General features: G+C 33.1%; 1 protein-coding gene across 5 annotated transcripts; it reads left to right on the top strand.

Moving 5' to 3' along the window:
- Nucleotides 1-4631: 4631 nt before the first annotated feature.
- Nucleotides 4632-7405, top strand: LOC109818042 (serine/threonine-protein kinase 1). 5 transcript variants are annotated; one of them, XR_014428341.1, is made up of 4 exons: nucleotides 4632-5558; nucleotides 5680-5768; nucleotides 5885-5992; nucleotides 7079-7405. XR_014428341.1 is itself a non-coding variant. In XM_083061332.1 (4 exons), the coding sequence occupies exons 1-4, from the start codon at nucleotides 5525-5527 to the stop codon at nucleotides 7268-7270; spliced, it is 378 nt and encodes a 125-aa protein (XP_082917458.1). In that variant the 5' UTR covers nucleotides 4632-5524; the 3' UTR covers nucleotides 7271-7405. The 5 variants fall into 5 exon arrangements, 4 of the variants coding, with proteins under 4 accessions (XP_082917458.1, XP_082917456.1, XP_020239023.2 ...); XM_083061332.1 differs by having other exon boundaries at nucleotides 4632-5534; nucleotides 7100-7405; XM_083061330.1 differs by having other exon boundaries at nucleotides 4632-5538; nucleotides 7100-7405.
- The last annotated feature ends 9288 nt before the right edge of the window (nucleotides 7406-16693 follow it).

The raw sequence follows: 16693 nt of genomic DNA, 5'->3' as shown, positions 1-16693 counted from the left end.
ATGATTTTCGACAGTGGTGTTTGCTTCTTCTTCTTTCCCCAAACAAATCTCCACAAGAATCACCGTGGGTCACCGTCAAAAACGATTTCCAACGGTGACCCTCTTACCTCCTTCGAGTTACTCTTTTTCACTACCGTTTTCCCTTTCCGCTTCACTTTTTCGGCCAGCTGCAGTGGTATCGTGAGTCGATCTTCTTCCAGCTAGCACAAGTGCATCGTCTGTAGAGTGAAATTGGAGAGCTTCTCTCATAACCCTAACATAAGGGTTTCTGATGGTTTTCCTTAATTCCTTTTTCTGTTTCACAGTTTAGGGTTCTGATGGTTTTTCCTTTTCTTCTTTTTGCTTTTTAATTATATAGGCCAAGCCCATTTGATATGTTGTTCCTTGGATGGTCAGATTTTTTTGTTTTGTTCTTTTTTCTTTCAACTCATGTATGGGCCTAGCCCATTTATTCATTTTTCCTAAAGAAAATAAGGTTTTTGGAGTATAATTTACAATATGTTAAATTTATGTAATTGAGGCTAACAATTATATACAAAAATTAAGGCAATTGATTTTATTTGAATATTTTAAGTTATTATATGTTGAATTTTCACATAATAATGATAATAATGAGAATGATAAAAATTAGTAACTTTTATTCAAAGAAAGGATTATTTGAATGTACATTCTCTTAATTCTAGGCCTAATAGATGCAAGTTGTAACAACTTGTTATCTTAAAAATTCTATCTAAATTTAACATATATAATTAATCATTAGAATATTATAATTTTTAATAAAAATATTTGAAGTCATTATTTAAATATTTTAGTGGCAAAATAGTTAATTAGATGTGACATCTTTTTAATCTATGAGTTTAAGATACAAGTTAAGACAACTTGATATCTTTAAATTTTACTCTAATAGAGAATATTAAATCAAATATTTTTAAATATATACTAAATTTTTTATCAATATTAAATTAATAATATCTGTTCTTTATAATAATAATAATAATAATAATAATAACAAGATTATGAAGCATTTCCTTAATCTTAGATGACAACATTTATTTATTGTTTTAATAAAATTAGTTTAATTGATTTATTTGATTAAGTTGTTTCTTAATATAAATGTGTTAGATGTTTATGTAATAATTATTTTGATATTCTCTTATCAATATTGACATTAATAATATCTATCATTTAAAAAGGATTATTGGAATGTGACATTCTCTTAATTTTAGGGTTTAAATGTGCAAATTGTGACAATTTGTTATCTTAAAGTTCTTCTTATTTAAATTTAAAATATAATTAAATTTAAAATATAATTAAATTTAAAATATAATTAAATATAAAAAATATTATCACATTTTTTAATATAAATATTAAAAAATTTATTGGAAAAATAGTTGATTAGATGTGATATCTTTTTAACCTTGAAATTTAAGATACAAGTTGTGACAACGTGATATCTTTAATTTTTTCTCCAATAATAAAAAAAATATCTTAATAAAATCTTTTTAAATATTTATCACAATAATAATATTATTGACAACAATAATAATATTTTTAAATGCAATTAAATATCTGGCTTTGGTGTACACCTTTGTCAATTTTTATACTTTAGGATATATGAGCTGTGACAGTTCAAAAATCCTAACCTTTTATAAGAAAAACAATAAATAGATTAATAAGAAATTTTCCAACACACAAATATTTTCTACCAAAGAACTACGTGACTCTAATTCTTCATTACACATGGAGATATGTAGGAGCAGGAAATCCCTTCTATCGATCCAAAAAATAAAAATAACAATATTATCTTATTTTTTCAATAATAATAATATAATAAATAATTTTAGTATTCATTAAAATAAAATAAAAAAATTTGTTAAACAATATATTTGATTATTATGTTTAATTCATATTAACGTGGGATGAGATAAATATTTTAAAAGTTATTATAGTTTGCTTGATTAATCAGAGGTAATTGTCTTAGGACGAACGTTGTAAGGTACTAATACCTTCCTTACACGTAATGGTCTTCCAAACTCAAGAATTTGATTTTTGTAGACCATTTTCTATTTCATAGTTTTTCCAATATTTTTTCCTTAAAATAAATATTGGTGACGACTTCATGTATTTAATTTATTTTTGTCATCCCGTGACTACTTAGGTGGCTACAATAAACTTTATAACACTTCTCTTCATTTTAGAGAGAATGTTGTATATCATGGCACCACACTAAAATACTCAAATCTTTCACATCTATTTTTTTAATTTTCCTTCACTTCTTCACATCTCTCTTGTCTTCTTATCCACTACTCTCTTTCTTAACACACCTTTAATGTGTGTTCAATAGTTCTTAAATAAATTCTACGATGAAACTATTAAGTACTCTAAAGCATTGTGTAATTATATTTAAAACAAATTTGTTCAAAATGTGACTATTAGAAGTTGTTAATAAACAATAGAAGATAAGATTTTTTACGCTATTTCTTAAGAAAATAAAAGTCATGTTAATAAACTATAGAAAATCAAGACCACTAGGGTTAGCCTAGTGGTCGGGTGGGGAGGGATTGGGGTAGTTAGAAGCATGAGGACCTAAGTTCAATCCTCATTGTGACAATCTTTGTAATCTTTCCTATCTTTACAAAAAAAAAAAAAACTATAGAAGATCATATTTTTTATGCTATTTCTTAGAAAAATAAAAGCCATGTTAACACATAGGATAAAACTAATAGACCTATTTTCTACATATAATTTGTTAGTGATTTTATCTATATGTTAACAGCTCTCTTTTGGATATTATGTTTTATAAATACATTGATTAATATTTAAATGAAATATGTCTTTTGTAACCTCAATTTCTTTTTTTTTTATTAGTATTTTAATTCATGTAATTCAAAAATATTTTATATATATAATTAAAATTTATAATGAATTTATACATGTAATATGTTTGAAATAAAAATTATTTAAAATTTGTACAAATAGATATTTTTAAACATATAAATTATATTTTAGATTTATTATAAACACTACAAGAAAATTGTCACATAATGATACAATATGTGTCATTAAAAAGTACTTTTACCCACACACTAAATATAATATATGTTGGTATATTATTAAAAAATGTTGGTATAGGTTATAGTGATACATAAAATATGTTGTTAAATCATATTCAAAATCAACCGTTAAATTGTGTGTAGTTATATGTCAAATAGATATATAAAGATTAATTTCTTTAATATCATATAACATTTAAAATCTACTCTTATAAACAAATAATTATAATTTAGTATCCATAGCAATTATCTTTGAGGGCTCTATGAGAAATCATAATGGAGGAAGGTACACCCTGCACATCGAGTCCACCACCAATTTTTAGAGTTGTGCATGATTCAATTTTTTCAAAAAACTGCACCAAACCAAACTGCACACTGCACTAAATCGAATCAATTTATGAATCATTTGAACTATTTCAAAATCAAATTACTTTCATAAACAAATTCAAAATTGGTTTAGAACCGATTTTAAAACCAAACTAGTTAAATTGGTTTTAAGAAATAAACCAATTTTAATTTTTTTTAAATGATTTTTTTCATCAAAAGTATAGATTTAGTTTCAAAACAAACATAGTTTTTAACCAGTTTTAAGAATTGAATCAATTTTTAATTATAAAATTGATTTGGAAACCAAAATTATAGAACCAGCTTCAAAACCAAACTAGTTTTTAAAATATTTTTTCATCAAAATTATGAACAAAGCAATAGATGTTTCAATAACCATATGAAATATGCGTATTACAGTATATGCTTGCATACTATTTTATTAGCATTTGAAAGTTGTATCACGTATGGCTTTATATATTTCATGCCTTAATAGCATTTATTACATTTATTTCAAATAATTGAGGGAAATGTTGAACAAAAGATGATTTTATGCATCTAATACTTCAATTTTTATAATAACAAAACAATGATAATGTTGATAAATTATCATTTGTCTAAGTCATTTTAGGAAACATACATCCAAGGAAATAGAAAGATTGTAGGATTTTTTTTCTACAAATACTTAAAGTAAGACAATGTAACACTTAACAAAATAGGTTATTAGTCAACGTCTACATCTAATGTTTAATGCTAGTGACGAATGTCTACGTCTATTAGGTTTTTGCAACTCCAATACTTGTACAACATTTCGTGCTCTTAAAACCTACTAAAATTTTCAAAAACATACTATGATAATTTGTTGATGTTATAAATATTATATTCACTAGTACAAAAATTAGTATAAAAATAACTTTTAAAATCGGAGTTTTAAAATTGGTTATAAGATAACGATTTTAAAAGTGACGCGGTGACAATTTTGTAAATAATGTTATTATTTTTAAAATCGATTATGTTATGACCGATTTTAAAAGTCTCTGACGCTACTTTTAAAATCGACTCTTTAAAAGTAAAAGTTTTAAAATCGGCTTTTCAAGAATCGATTTTAAAAGTTCACTTTTAAAATCGGTTCTAAAAAACTGATTTTAAAAGCGGCTCTTCAAGAACTAATTTTAAAAATTTAACTTTTAAAATCGGTTCCAAAAGATTGGTTTGCAAGAACCGATTTTTTAAAATCTGCTCTTAAAGACCGATTTTAAAAGACCTATCCCCTCTTTCACAAAACGCGCGTTTATCTCTGCTATGCTCTTTACCCCAAAGTATGAAGTATCGCTCTCTTCCTTCTACCATCATCGTAACCAATTTTCCACACCTTCCCCGCAACATGATCTAGCAGTTCCACCATTAACTCTGCTAACGCGTCTCGCTCACAAAATTTGGTGCAATAGTGCTTATTCCGCTCTTTATTTTTTGCCCTTCGTTTTCAATTTCGCTTTTGTTTTCGTGGAATCTAGGAGCCCTAGCCGACGGGGACTTGGAAGGCTCGGAGCTCGGCTCAGGCGAGTGCTCTGAACAGATTCGGCAGCGGCGACGAGGACGACGAGGACGACGGCGGAGGATTCTCAACGTTCGTCGTGAAGCCCGTCGAGAGAGAGTCGGTGAGTTGGCAGGAACAAACGTTTTAACAAGAGATCTGGCGAGAGAATAGAACCTGCTTGTTGTAGATATTGAAGTAGATGTTGAAGAGGTACCAGAGGCCGAACAAGGCGCCGAGTTCGAGAGTCTTGAAGAGCGTGTTCTCGGCGGCGTGTGGAGGCGAAGGGGAAGAGAGAGGGCGGAACTTGAAGGAAGAGGAGGGAGAGAGAGTCCAAGATCGGCGAACGAAGGAAGAGGAAGAGACGCCGTCGGCGTTGCCATGTTTGGCAGAGACGCGAAGAGAGAGCGAGGGTCTCAGTCTGAAGGCGTTTGGGGAAGGGTTTGGGAGAGGGAGCGAGGGAGAGAGAGTGAAACAAACGGAACTGAAGCGCGCGGTTTCTTTTCTCTTCTCTTCTCGTGTTTGGTTAGGTTTTATGGAGAGGGAGAGTCCCTCGGAGATTCCGCCACCACCTATGTTTTGTTTGGTCACTTGGTGGAAATGGAACGAATGAATGAATGGGAGTAGGTAGTAGTACAATTATAAAGGTTTTATTCTTCAATATCCACTTTTAAAATTGTTTTCGTGTTTTACTTTTCTGATTGGTCGTGCATTGCGAATTGTTGTAATTGTGGTGTTTATGTAGTTTTTGTGGATTTTGGATGACAGGCAAGGGGTCCTATGGAGCTGTTTACAAAGCAAGGGATTTGAGAACCTCGGAGATGGTTGCTATTAAAGTAATACCGTTATCTGAAGGGGTGAGTTCATGACTTCACGTTGCTTTTGTATTCGGACACTTGTGTTGTGGTATTTTGATTAATTAGATGGAGTTTGAACTGTTGTGAATGAACTTGGTGCTTATTGTGTTTATTAGGAGGAGGGGTATGAGGAAATCCGTGGTGAGATTGAAATGTTACAACAATGTAATCATCCAAATGTTGTCGGTTATCTTGGAAGCTATCAAGGAGAAGAGTATCTTTGGGTAAGAAGGCAACCTCCACTCGTTGCTCATGTGGCACTGCTTTTGTGAAACACGTTCTAGATTTAGAGTTTTCTTATGACTTATGACTTGTGACTTGTGAGCAATGGTGATGTGTTTTTTTTTATAGTTTGGGCTTCCTTATTGTTATGGTGACAGGGTAATTATTTGTTTAGAGGGAAATATGAACAGAGACTGGCATGCTTTTTCTTGTTTGGCCTTTGTTTTTTCTTGCTTTTTTTTTCATGAGGGCCTCTTTTTAAAATCCTAATCACAAAATGATGAGGGTTATATGGCCATGTCCGAATTAGCGAAGCAGAGAAAAGAAAAGGGAAAAACGGTAGAGCCTAGTTTCTGTACGGGGGATAGGAGCAAGCATTGTGCCCCTCCCCTACATAAGGTTGCTTTCGGTGCCATTATAACACTATAACTTGTAAGATATAATGACTAATCATTTTTGCTTTTTTTCTTTTACTTGTAAGTTTAACCCGTAAGATTAAAGAGGTACAATGGTAATTATCAGCTTAAAAGTAGTTTTATAATGTTGATTAATAAAAAAATAACTATTGATGTAATTTTTATAAAAATAAAAAAAAAATGAATATGATATAAGTTTTTATTATCGAATGACAGTATAAATTATTAATTTTATATTATTATCAGTAAATAATTTAATTTTTCTAATCGTTTTAGGGCTATTTGCAAATTTATCTAATTCAATAAAAATTTGTAAAATAAGTCGAAATTAAATCTTGTAATAATTGTATGAAATGCGTGGAATCAACACCATTATAATTTTGTAAGAATATCTTAGTCTTACATGAAAAGAGATTCTATTGTGACTCTTGAATGTGTTTATTTTCATTGTAATTATTTAAAAGTTATTTTTATTTCTCTGAATTTTCCTAATCGTAATTGTTGCCACATATTGATCTTCAATTTTTAATCTGATTATGTAATTAATTATTAGGAAAGTGTATGAATAAAGTGGTGGGTTCTCATGTTTATGAATGCATTAGAGAGGTTTTTGATAGATTACTGATATAGTGGACAATATTCTTAGAGATAAATTTGTGTCCTGCTTCTTAGTGATAAATTACTGATGAGCAGATGGCCAAGCTAAAGAGAGAAGAAAAATTGCAGCAACAAGAGGGTGTTGAGTTAAGTTTTTTTAATAAACTTGGACATGTAGAGAAAGTGGAGATCTTGAAGGGCATTCAAGAGATGAAAGATTGGCTAGCTACGAGTTATGTTTATAAATTTACTTATTTTGTAATTTAGGATGTATCATAATTTGTAAGTTACTTTGATTAAATATATGGTTGATATTTACCAACTCTTGTCATTTGTATGTAATTTGGTCTATTAAAAACATATGAATTGTCTGGTATTTTATTAATTTGCAGGTTTTGTTCAGGGATCTTTCTAAAATAAGTCAAATATTTAAAAAAAATAACAACTTTTAAAATCGGTCATGGTATGACCGATTTTAAAAGTGAGACTTTTAAAATCGGTCAGCGACCGATGTTAAAAGTCCCACTTTTCAAAATCGGCTCTTTTAAAATCGGTTAGAGATCCGATTTTAAAAGTCAAAAACGACCGATTTTAAAAGTGTTTTTTCCACTAGTGATTACTTTATTTCCTCTTTTGTGTATTTGCAAAGAATGGTACAGTGAAACTAAACCAATGTAAGGTCCAAAAAAAAAACGTTAGCAACAAAAAAAAAATTATTAGCACAAAAAAGTAGCACATTGAAAATCAAGGCTTTCTAATTCATTCCTTGTTGAGCCTAAGAATTTATGATGTCTTAAAGCATGAGAACAAGTGAGAAGAACAACCATATTAAGTAGATCAAAGATCACATTCAAACGACAAAGTGTTGAAGGCTCTCACAGACAAATATATCTTTGGAACCTATAAATACAAGAAGACTTGAAGAGAAGAAAAAATATATTTGTGAATATTGCATAAACGCTTCTTTAGCTATGCCAAAACTGTGATGAATTTCTTTTAAGTCTAAACATCCAATAAACTTCGAATGGACGATCAAAGAGAAGGCTTAAGTTTAGTTATCCTTATCTTAGTAAGTCAAACCACTTTCATGTGTACCTGAATATACATAACCTCTCTGTGAGAGCTAGCTTGTAAACACTCAACCTTTTTTCTCTTATAAGTCTAAGGAGGCTAGTTAAAGAATGTTGTAACTCGTTGTTGTGTCTTGGCCAAGAATGACATAGAGAATATTTGGTGTAACTAGAAGTAGCATAGAGAATAATTATTTGTAAAAGTTTTCAAGTTAGTGAAACCCTTTTGATGACATCATGCTCAAGGGCAAAGTATAAAAATTAAAAAAAGTGAACTAGACTTGAAGAAAAAAGGTCCAAGCTCATGTTGAGCTTTGAATTACTTTTAGTCATTTTATCTTCTTTGTAAATATTTTCTTTTATTTTTGACCATGTATTTTTGGGTCAAATAATTTAGAAATTTATTGTCATGTAATTTTCTTTTTAGGGGTGCATTTAATATTTTAGGGGTGTGTAACTAGTATTTGGAATATTTACTTATTGAACTTTTTCCCTACATAGTGGACATCCATAACTTGCCCTATGTGCTCTCTCATTGCTTCTATACAATGAAAAACATAAACATTAATTGACCTAAGGTTATCATACAAATAGCTATTGGATATTCATGCAAGATTTATGAGTGCGCACACACACACACACACACACACACACACACACACACACACACACACACACACACACACACACACACACACACACACACACACACACACACACACACACACACACACACACACACACACACACACACACACACACACACACACACATTCATGCAAGATTTATGAGTGCACACACACACACACACACACACACACACACACACACACACACACACACACACACACACACACACACACACACACACACACACACACACACACACACACACACACACACACACACACACACACACACACACACACACACACACACACACACACACACACACACACACACACACACACACACACACACACACACACACACACACACACACACACACACACACACACACACACACACACACACACACACACACACACACACACACACACACACACACACACACACACACACACACACACACACACACACACACACACACACACACACACACACACACACACACACACACACACACACACACACACACACACACACACACACACACACAAGCTACTTATATATATATCACAATACTAAAAAAAACATAAAACAGAAGCTACTTATAGATTGAATACGCCCTAGGTGTTTGTCAAACACTCTAAACACAAGTTGTATCAAAATAGCTTCACCACAAAACACCATCATTTGTTGGCCCTTTACCTAATCTTATGATGGCAAAACTACGTGAAGAAGATAGGCAATCCTCCTTTGGTTTTGCTCAGACCTTGGAGTTCTTCCTTGAACCAAATTCTGGACGTTTAAATCCAAAAAAAAAAGGAGAAGAGAAACAGAATTGAAGAGAGAGGAAGCACCAAAGCAAAGTGAGCAATGGATTGCTCACAAATGGACTAGAACCTAGAAGCTCTCAAGGAACTTTTCTAAGCATGCAAGGAGACTTTGAGGAGAGAATGAAGCTGAATCGATGTTGATCAGATTTCTCTGTAAGGTTCAAAGTGTTTACAAAGAGTGAAGGAACATGCTTTTATAGATCCGGGAAGCAAGCTAGATGGCGCCAACTTCACAAGCCATAATTGGCGCCAAAGATTAAAATTTCAAATGGAAATTTGAATTCAAATCCAAGGCCTCCATGTGCTTCTCCGTGAAGTTAGGGCTGCCATGCATCTAAATGTCATTTAGGGGACATTTGAAGTGTATTTGGACGTGCACATGTTCAGCCATGCTTGGCAAGAAACATGTGATCCAAATGTTTCTCAAATGACTACTAAATGAAACCTAGATTTTAGCTTCTTGGCCTATTTTAGTATTCCTTCAATATTCCTATGCTAATGGCCTAAATACAATGGCCAACCTATCACAAACACTAAGAAATAATAAAAGAAACAAAATGAGCCCATATTGGGTATCAAAAGCCCAAAGGCCCATAAAGCCAAAAAATAAGCCCATGAAGCCTAAGGCCCAAAATCCTATTCTAAGTGGTCCAAAATACAAGACCAAAAGACATGAAACCTATACTACTCATGAACACAATAATGATGGCAGTCAATGTAAACCCCATGTGAAGAGTACCCTGAGCCCACCAAGCTCTGAAGCAATCAAATCTTCTAGTAACTCTTGGCCATGACTCTAGTGGTTGGACCCTTGGTCCATACTCTTCCATCATCTTAACTTGCTCATACCAAAGTATGATAATCACATTCCTACGCACAAAAAAGCAAGGGTAAGGTTGTGTAACAAGAAAACATCATATAATAGAAAGCAATAGCTATTTATATCACTATAATCAACTTTCATCATGTAAACATCACAGAAGACAACATATCAACTCAGAGTAGACAACTCGCAACACAATTATTCAACTTCAACAACAACTTCATATAAAGCATACAGTCTATCTCATATACATTAAATGCTTATTATTTATTGAGACTAATGATAAAAGCTTCTTAAATGCTTCATTCCTTAACAGATCAAACTAGAAGATTATCTTGGAACTCATAAATCTGTTAAAGAAAGCAAGATCATACTTTTCATCAGGACTAAAGACAAAGATCCTTAGAATCACGAAGAAAAGCAGATAAAGTCACTACTACTATTGCACTACGCTTACATTGCTTCTACAAGTTCTGTTTGGTATGAAAAGTTGATAAGTAGCCTCTTTAATCAGATAAGAGGTACCATTTGGTGAAATACATTTATTGCTCACATTAAATGAGACGAATGGTTACCTACCATTATAAGGAAAGGCGATGAAGATAGGTGAAGCAAACTTGTGAGCTAGCCTCAAAGTGTTGCAACAATTATCTTCTTTGAGCTACTATATAAGAGGATTTAAAGCTCAATAAAGAAAGATAGAGACATATATACATGAGATAGAACAAACATATCAACACACTTGTATAAAAGCATACTCTTTGTAAATTTATTCTTTCTCATAAACATTTGTTTTATACTAGTTGTATAAAGTCTATGTGAGATGAATACAATACTTGTGTAACCTTCATATAATCATTGTTATAAAGTTGAGCTTAGACAGACTTGTTTGAAAAAGAATACTTGTTTTGAGCTTAGAAATGCTTATCTAAAAAAGAATGCTTGTTTTGAGCTTGGAGAGGCTTGTTTGAAAAAGAATAATTATTTTGAGCCTAAAGAGGCTTATTTGAAAAACATACTTGGTCATTAAGCATGAAGAGGTTTATTTGAAAAAAATACTTGGATGTTAAGCCTAGAGAGGCTTGTTGTTAAAAGAATACTTGGATAGTCGCTTAAAGAGACAAGTTAAAAAATACTTAGGGTTGAGTCAGAAGTGACTTGTTGAAAGAATACTTGTATCTTTGTTTAAAGATAGTGGAACTCAATTTAGTTGGATTAAGAAATGGACGTAGTTTCGGTGGTTGAGACGAACCAGTATAATAAAAATACCCAGTGTTCCATTTTACTACTCCTCTTGCTTCATATGACTAGAGTTAATACTTTACTACGAAAAATGTGCGAGTTTTGATACACACTATTCAACCTCCCTTCTAGTGTTTATCTTTTCTCCACACTTTTCCAGTACTCGATTAAGGATTTGGCTCCAAACTTTATGCCTTGCTCATTGGTCACTTTACAAAACAATATGGCTTAGCTTTGCCCTTATATTGTACCAACAAAAAATTTAGAGGAAACAACTTTTTAAAACAACTTTCCACTTCAGGAGTCAACTCTTTTTGAACAATTTTTATCTTTGGGCTCTTAAAGCATCAGAACTTAGATCATCACAATGGGATCTATCAACACAAGAAACAACTTACTTTCCTTTGGTTTTAAGTTCAATTTCACAACATAGGAAGCACACATCATGCATAATCAACTCAAACAAGACTTCTCTTATACAACACAACATATCTCAACTCAACACCACACACACATACACACACACATATATGTATATATATATGCACACACATCATCACCATCTTATAATATAAGTACGTCAACATACTTCCACTTACAATATGTAATAAACAACTAACAACTCAAAGAACCAAAGATCTCAACAAGATGCATCATAAGAAAATCAACATACAAAAATAGGAGAGTCTCGTTGGGCGAACATAACCTCATCGGGTGCCCAAACCCCACTAGAGCTCAAACATTTGCTCTTGTTGCTAGACTTGAAGCTATTAGGATTATGTTAGCATTTACAGGTCACAAAAATATAAAGATTTTTCAAATAGATGTAAAAAGTGCATTTTTAAATGGAATCATTCAATAAGGAGTTTATGTTAAACAACCTCCAGGTTTTGAAAACCCTGAATTTAAAGAACATGTTTTCAAATTCAAAAAGACTATTTACGATCTGAAACAAGCCCCTAAAACTTGATATGAAAGACTAAGTAATTTTCTACTTAACATTAGTTTTGTGAGAGGTAAAGTTGACACAACCCTCTTTAGAAAAGAGTTTGGAACATATTTTATTGTAGTTCAAATTTATCTTAATGACATAATCTTTGGTGCTACTAATGAATCCCTGTGTGAGGATTTTTCTAAGCTAATGCATACTAAATTTGAAATGAGCATGATGGGTGAGCTAAAGTTCTTCTTGAGACTCTAGATCAAGTAGATATACGAAGGCATCTTCATTTATCAACAAAAATATGCTAAAGAACTTCTTCAAAAATTTGGGATTAATGATTACAAGACAATGCCTACACATACACATCCATTTGTAGGTCTGACAAAAGACAAATCAAGCAAACTAATAGATCAAACGATCTACAGAGGTATGATTGGATCCCTATTGTACCTAACATCATGCTCAACGTTTGTCTCTATGCTAGATTTTAATCTGTTCCTAGAGAGTCTCATCTAAAGGTTATTAAACACATATTTAAATATCTTGCAAGTTCTACTAACTTATTTATTCTATGAGAAAAACAATAATCTCATGTTAGTATGATTTTATGATGCAAAATATGCTAGAGATAGGATTGAAAGAAAAAGTACAAGTGGAGGTTGTCACTTCTTAGGAAACTACCTTATTTCATGGGCAATCAAAAAACAAAATTTCATAGCTCTTTCAACTGCATAAGCTGAGTATATCTCAACAGTTGGATGTTGCTCACAACTCTTATGGGTCAAGTATCAATTAGAAGACTATTCTGGTCTTAAACATAATACACTTGTATTTTATGATAACACCAATGCAATTAATTTATCTAAAAATCCCATACAACATTCGAAAGCCAAAGAAATTAAAATAAGTTATCATTTCATTCTTAATTATGTTCAAAAAGAAGTTTTTGACATAAAGTTTGTTGATATTGATCATGAATAGACTGATATTTTTACGTAAGAATTAGTTGAATAATGCTTTAGATTCATTAGAGATCATTTGCATTTAAAATGTATTTCAAACTGAACCTCATATGCAACATCTTACTATGTATCATCTTGCTATGCATTGTGTTTCATCTAATATGCATCATCTTATGCCTACAATCACTTTAGTAATTTGACTTGATATATGCATACTAACATATTGTGTAAGTTTTGAAAAGGTATCAAGTGCATTAAAGGCTCCAAAATGTAAAACATTATTTAATGCATTGGTTCTCGAGAAAGGTAACACATGAAGAAGTGGGAAAGACAAAGGGGCATCATGTCAACACTTACCCCTTGTAGTCTCTTCAATCTACAAACCATGACGCTCAGCTTAGCAATTTCTCTCTCTCATAACCTAGCAAAACTTAATTGTTTTCCTTTCACTCTTACGCTCTCTCAAAGTCTTTCACGAATCATACTGTTCATCTTTTTCTCCAAACACTCTTTGCCAACATCCAAACCCTAATCTCATAAATGGCCCCCAAAGTTTCCCCCTCTGCTTGCAAAATGCCAATGGAGGAATTGATGGAAAAGACTAGGAGGAGTGGTGGATGACTTCTCCTTAGCTTCTCCTTTGCTCGGATCTTCTTCAAGGAGATGGAAACCACAAAGATGAACACTAGATGGAGTAAGTATCACGAATGGAAGAGGCTTAAGCCTTGGATGGAAGCATCCAAGCTTAAGGTGCAAGGGAAAGCTCACTTCAAAGAGGAGGAAAACCTAGTAGGGTTCTTAAGGTGAAGCTTTCTCTCATGGTGACTCTTGAACGAAATTTGGTTGAATAAGCTCTCAAATTTCATTATTCTCAAAAGTGAATACAAAAATGTGAAGGGAGGACTTAAGTATGCATGGAAATGAAGCACATAGGCACCTAAACCAAAGCTACACAAATTGGCGCCTAAAGTTTGAATTCAAATTTGAAATTTGAATTCAAACTTTGGTGCACATGTGTAAGTCCGAAAATTTAGGTACCAAGGTGCATTTAGGTCTGATTTGAGAGTCATTTAGGGTTAATTTGAGTGTCACATGTTCAGCCACCAATGGTGCAAAACATGTGACTCAAATGTAACTTAAATGGCTTCCAAATTAAACCTAGTTTAACCTAATTAGCATACTTTAGTATTCCTTGTATTTTCCTATTCTAATGACCTAATTACATTGGTCAAACAATTACAATGGAAAGGAAAAGTTACAAGAATGAAAATGAGCCCAATATTCGGTACCAAAAGCCCAAAGGCCCATGAAGCCCAAAACTAGGCCCAACTAGCCTAAAACCTAAAATGCTATTCTATGTGGTCCAAAATACAAGACCAAAATATATGATACCTATACTAACATGATGTATACAAAACATATGAAATTAGCTATAACAAAATATGGCCCATGAAAAGTTCAACTTGGGCCTTCCCAGGCCCATCAGGCCCATTGGGCCCTTACTGGCCCAAACCTTCATGTCTAGCCAACTCCTCTTGGCTCCTTCAATATGTCACCTCTTGCCTTCCTAGGCATGATTCCATCAGGAATACTTTGTGTCTATCTTTCTACCGAGGAAGATGAGTCATTTATAAGATGTAGGATGAAGGCTATCTGGTAAAGTCGTGCCTTGACAACGTTGGCTAGACCAAGTATGTTGAGATGAAGGGTGATTGGCATCATGCTCCATATGCCTATTTATAGGCATTTGATATTCAAAAGCCACTCTCCATCACTAGTCAGGTGGACATAACAAAAATCAAAGTTAAACCCCTGATTATTGCAACTATCTCTAGTTGCAAGGAAGAGGGGAACTCTACTCCAATGTTTAGGAAGTCACAATCACTCAAGAGATCGTGGACACCTTGATCAATAACCCTTGATCTACAAAGAGGAATAAGTTAAAGAAGTTCCTCAAGATTGCTAACCTCACTCTTCTTTGAAAAATGTTTCATAACTTGTTGTTCAACAAGTTCCTTCCAAGGTCAAGATCCCACGACCATGTGTTTGACTTGGATAAGTTTTGTTTATAATACTTAAGTTTGGGAGTACAAATAACCCTTTCAAAATTGTTCTACAACCACTAGAAACCCTGCCTCTCACATTGTGATGGAGAGAGGAGCAAAAAAGCTCCCATTTCATATGAATGCTCTTAACAAAAGTTATCCAAAGAGTTATGATTGACACCAAGATCTTTATAATTGGCCTTAAAGGTGGTGAAGTGTTTGTAACCACTTTGAGAAATATGGGTATAGCCCATTTGTTTGCATCTATGATGAGACATCATGTGCAAGTGAAGATTAAGCTAAGGGAGGAACCCCTTTGAAGAAGGTTGCTATAAGATCCCACCAAACACACAACTTTAAAGCCCAATCTTCCATTTAAGTACTAACCTCTTCACCCTCCAAACCTCAAACACAAACCACCATTTCCAAAGCGCTCAAAATCCATGTCCATGACACTTCGTCTAACTTAGACGATGAACCTCTCATCCATTATCTGACCCATAAAACCTCAGCCTCCAATATAGAAATCATTTCCCAACTCCCTCCACCATCTCAACAACCACCAACCTCGTCATCTACCAAAACATCCCAACAAGTCAAGCTCAAACTTTAACCATAACCACCTTAACCCCCTCAAACAACCACTTTGCAGCCTCCACTTACCCACAAGTGATGCCTTATGCATGCGTGGCCCAAGACCTACTCCTACCCTAAAGGACTCAGACGAGGAACAAGTTGTGTGGTGTCTCAAGGTTCAGTCTACTAAAGTGGCAAAGCAACAAGCCTGGATAGAAGCTACTATGATTATCTTGGAGGCCCAACAACTTAAGATAGGCCTCAATTTGTCATTGTGCCAATAATCTACCTCTTAAACTCAAGCACCTACAAAGACTTTAGTTTAGGAAGAGCCTCAGCTTCAGACTCTACATGCGCCCTAGTCTCTCTTAGAGACCCCTACTTTGGCTTAAGATAAGCCTCAAACATATCAGCACAAGGTGTAAAAGGCATCTGTGATTCAAGTTTAGGAGGAACCCCAAGTTTTATCTAAAGTGGAGCTTTAATAAAAAATTCTTACTCAGAATGATGAGGCTGATGCCCAAGAATTTTGATCTGCCTAGTTCATATGTCATCAAGTTTTTACCATT

This window comes from Cajanus cajan, chromosome 1, assembly GCF_000230855.2.
Source record: "Cajanus cajan strain Asha chromosome 1, NIPB_CcT2T_4, whole genome shotgun sequence".
NCBI classification, from domain to species: Eukaryota; Viridiplantae; Streptophyta; class Magnoliopsida; order Fabales; family Fabaceae; genus Cajanus; species Cajanus cajan.
The sequence above is the reverse complement of the archived record's forward strand: the minus strand, read 5'-3'. Positions and strand labels throughout refer to the sequence as shown.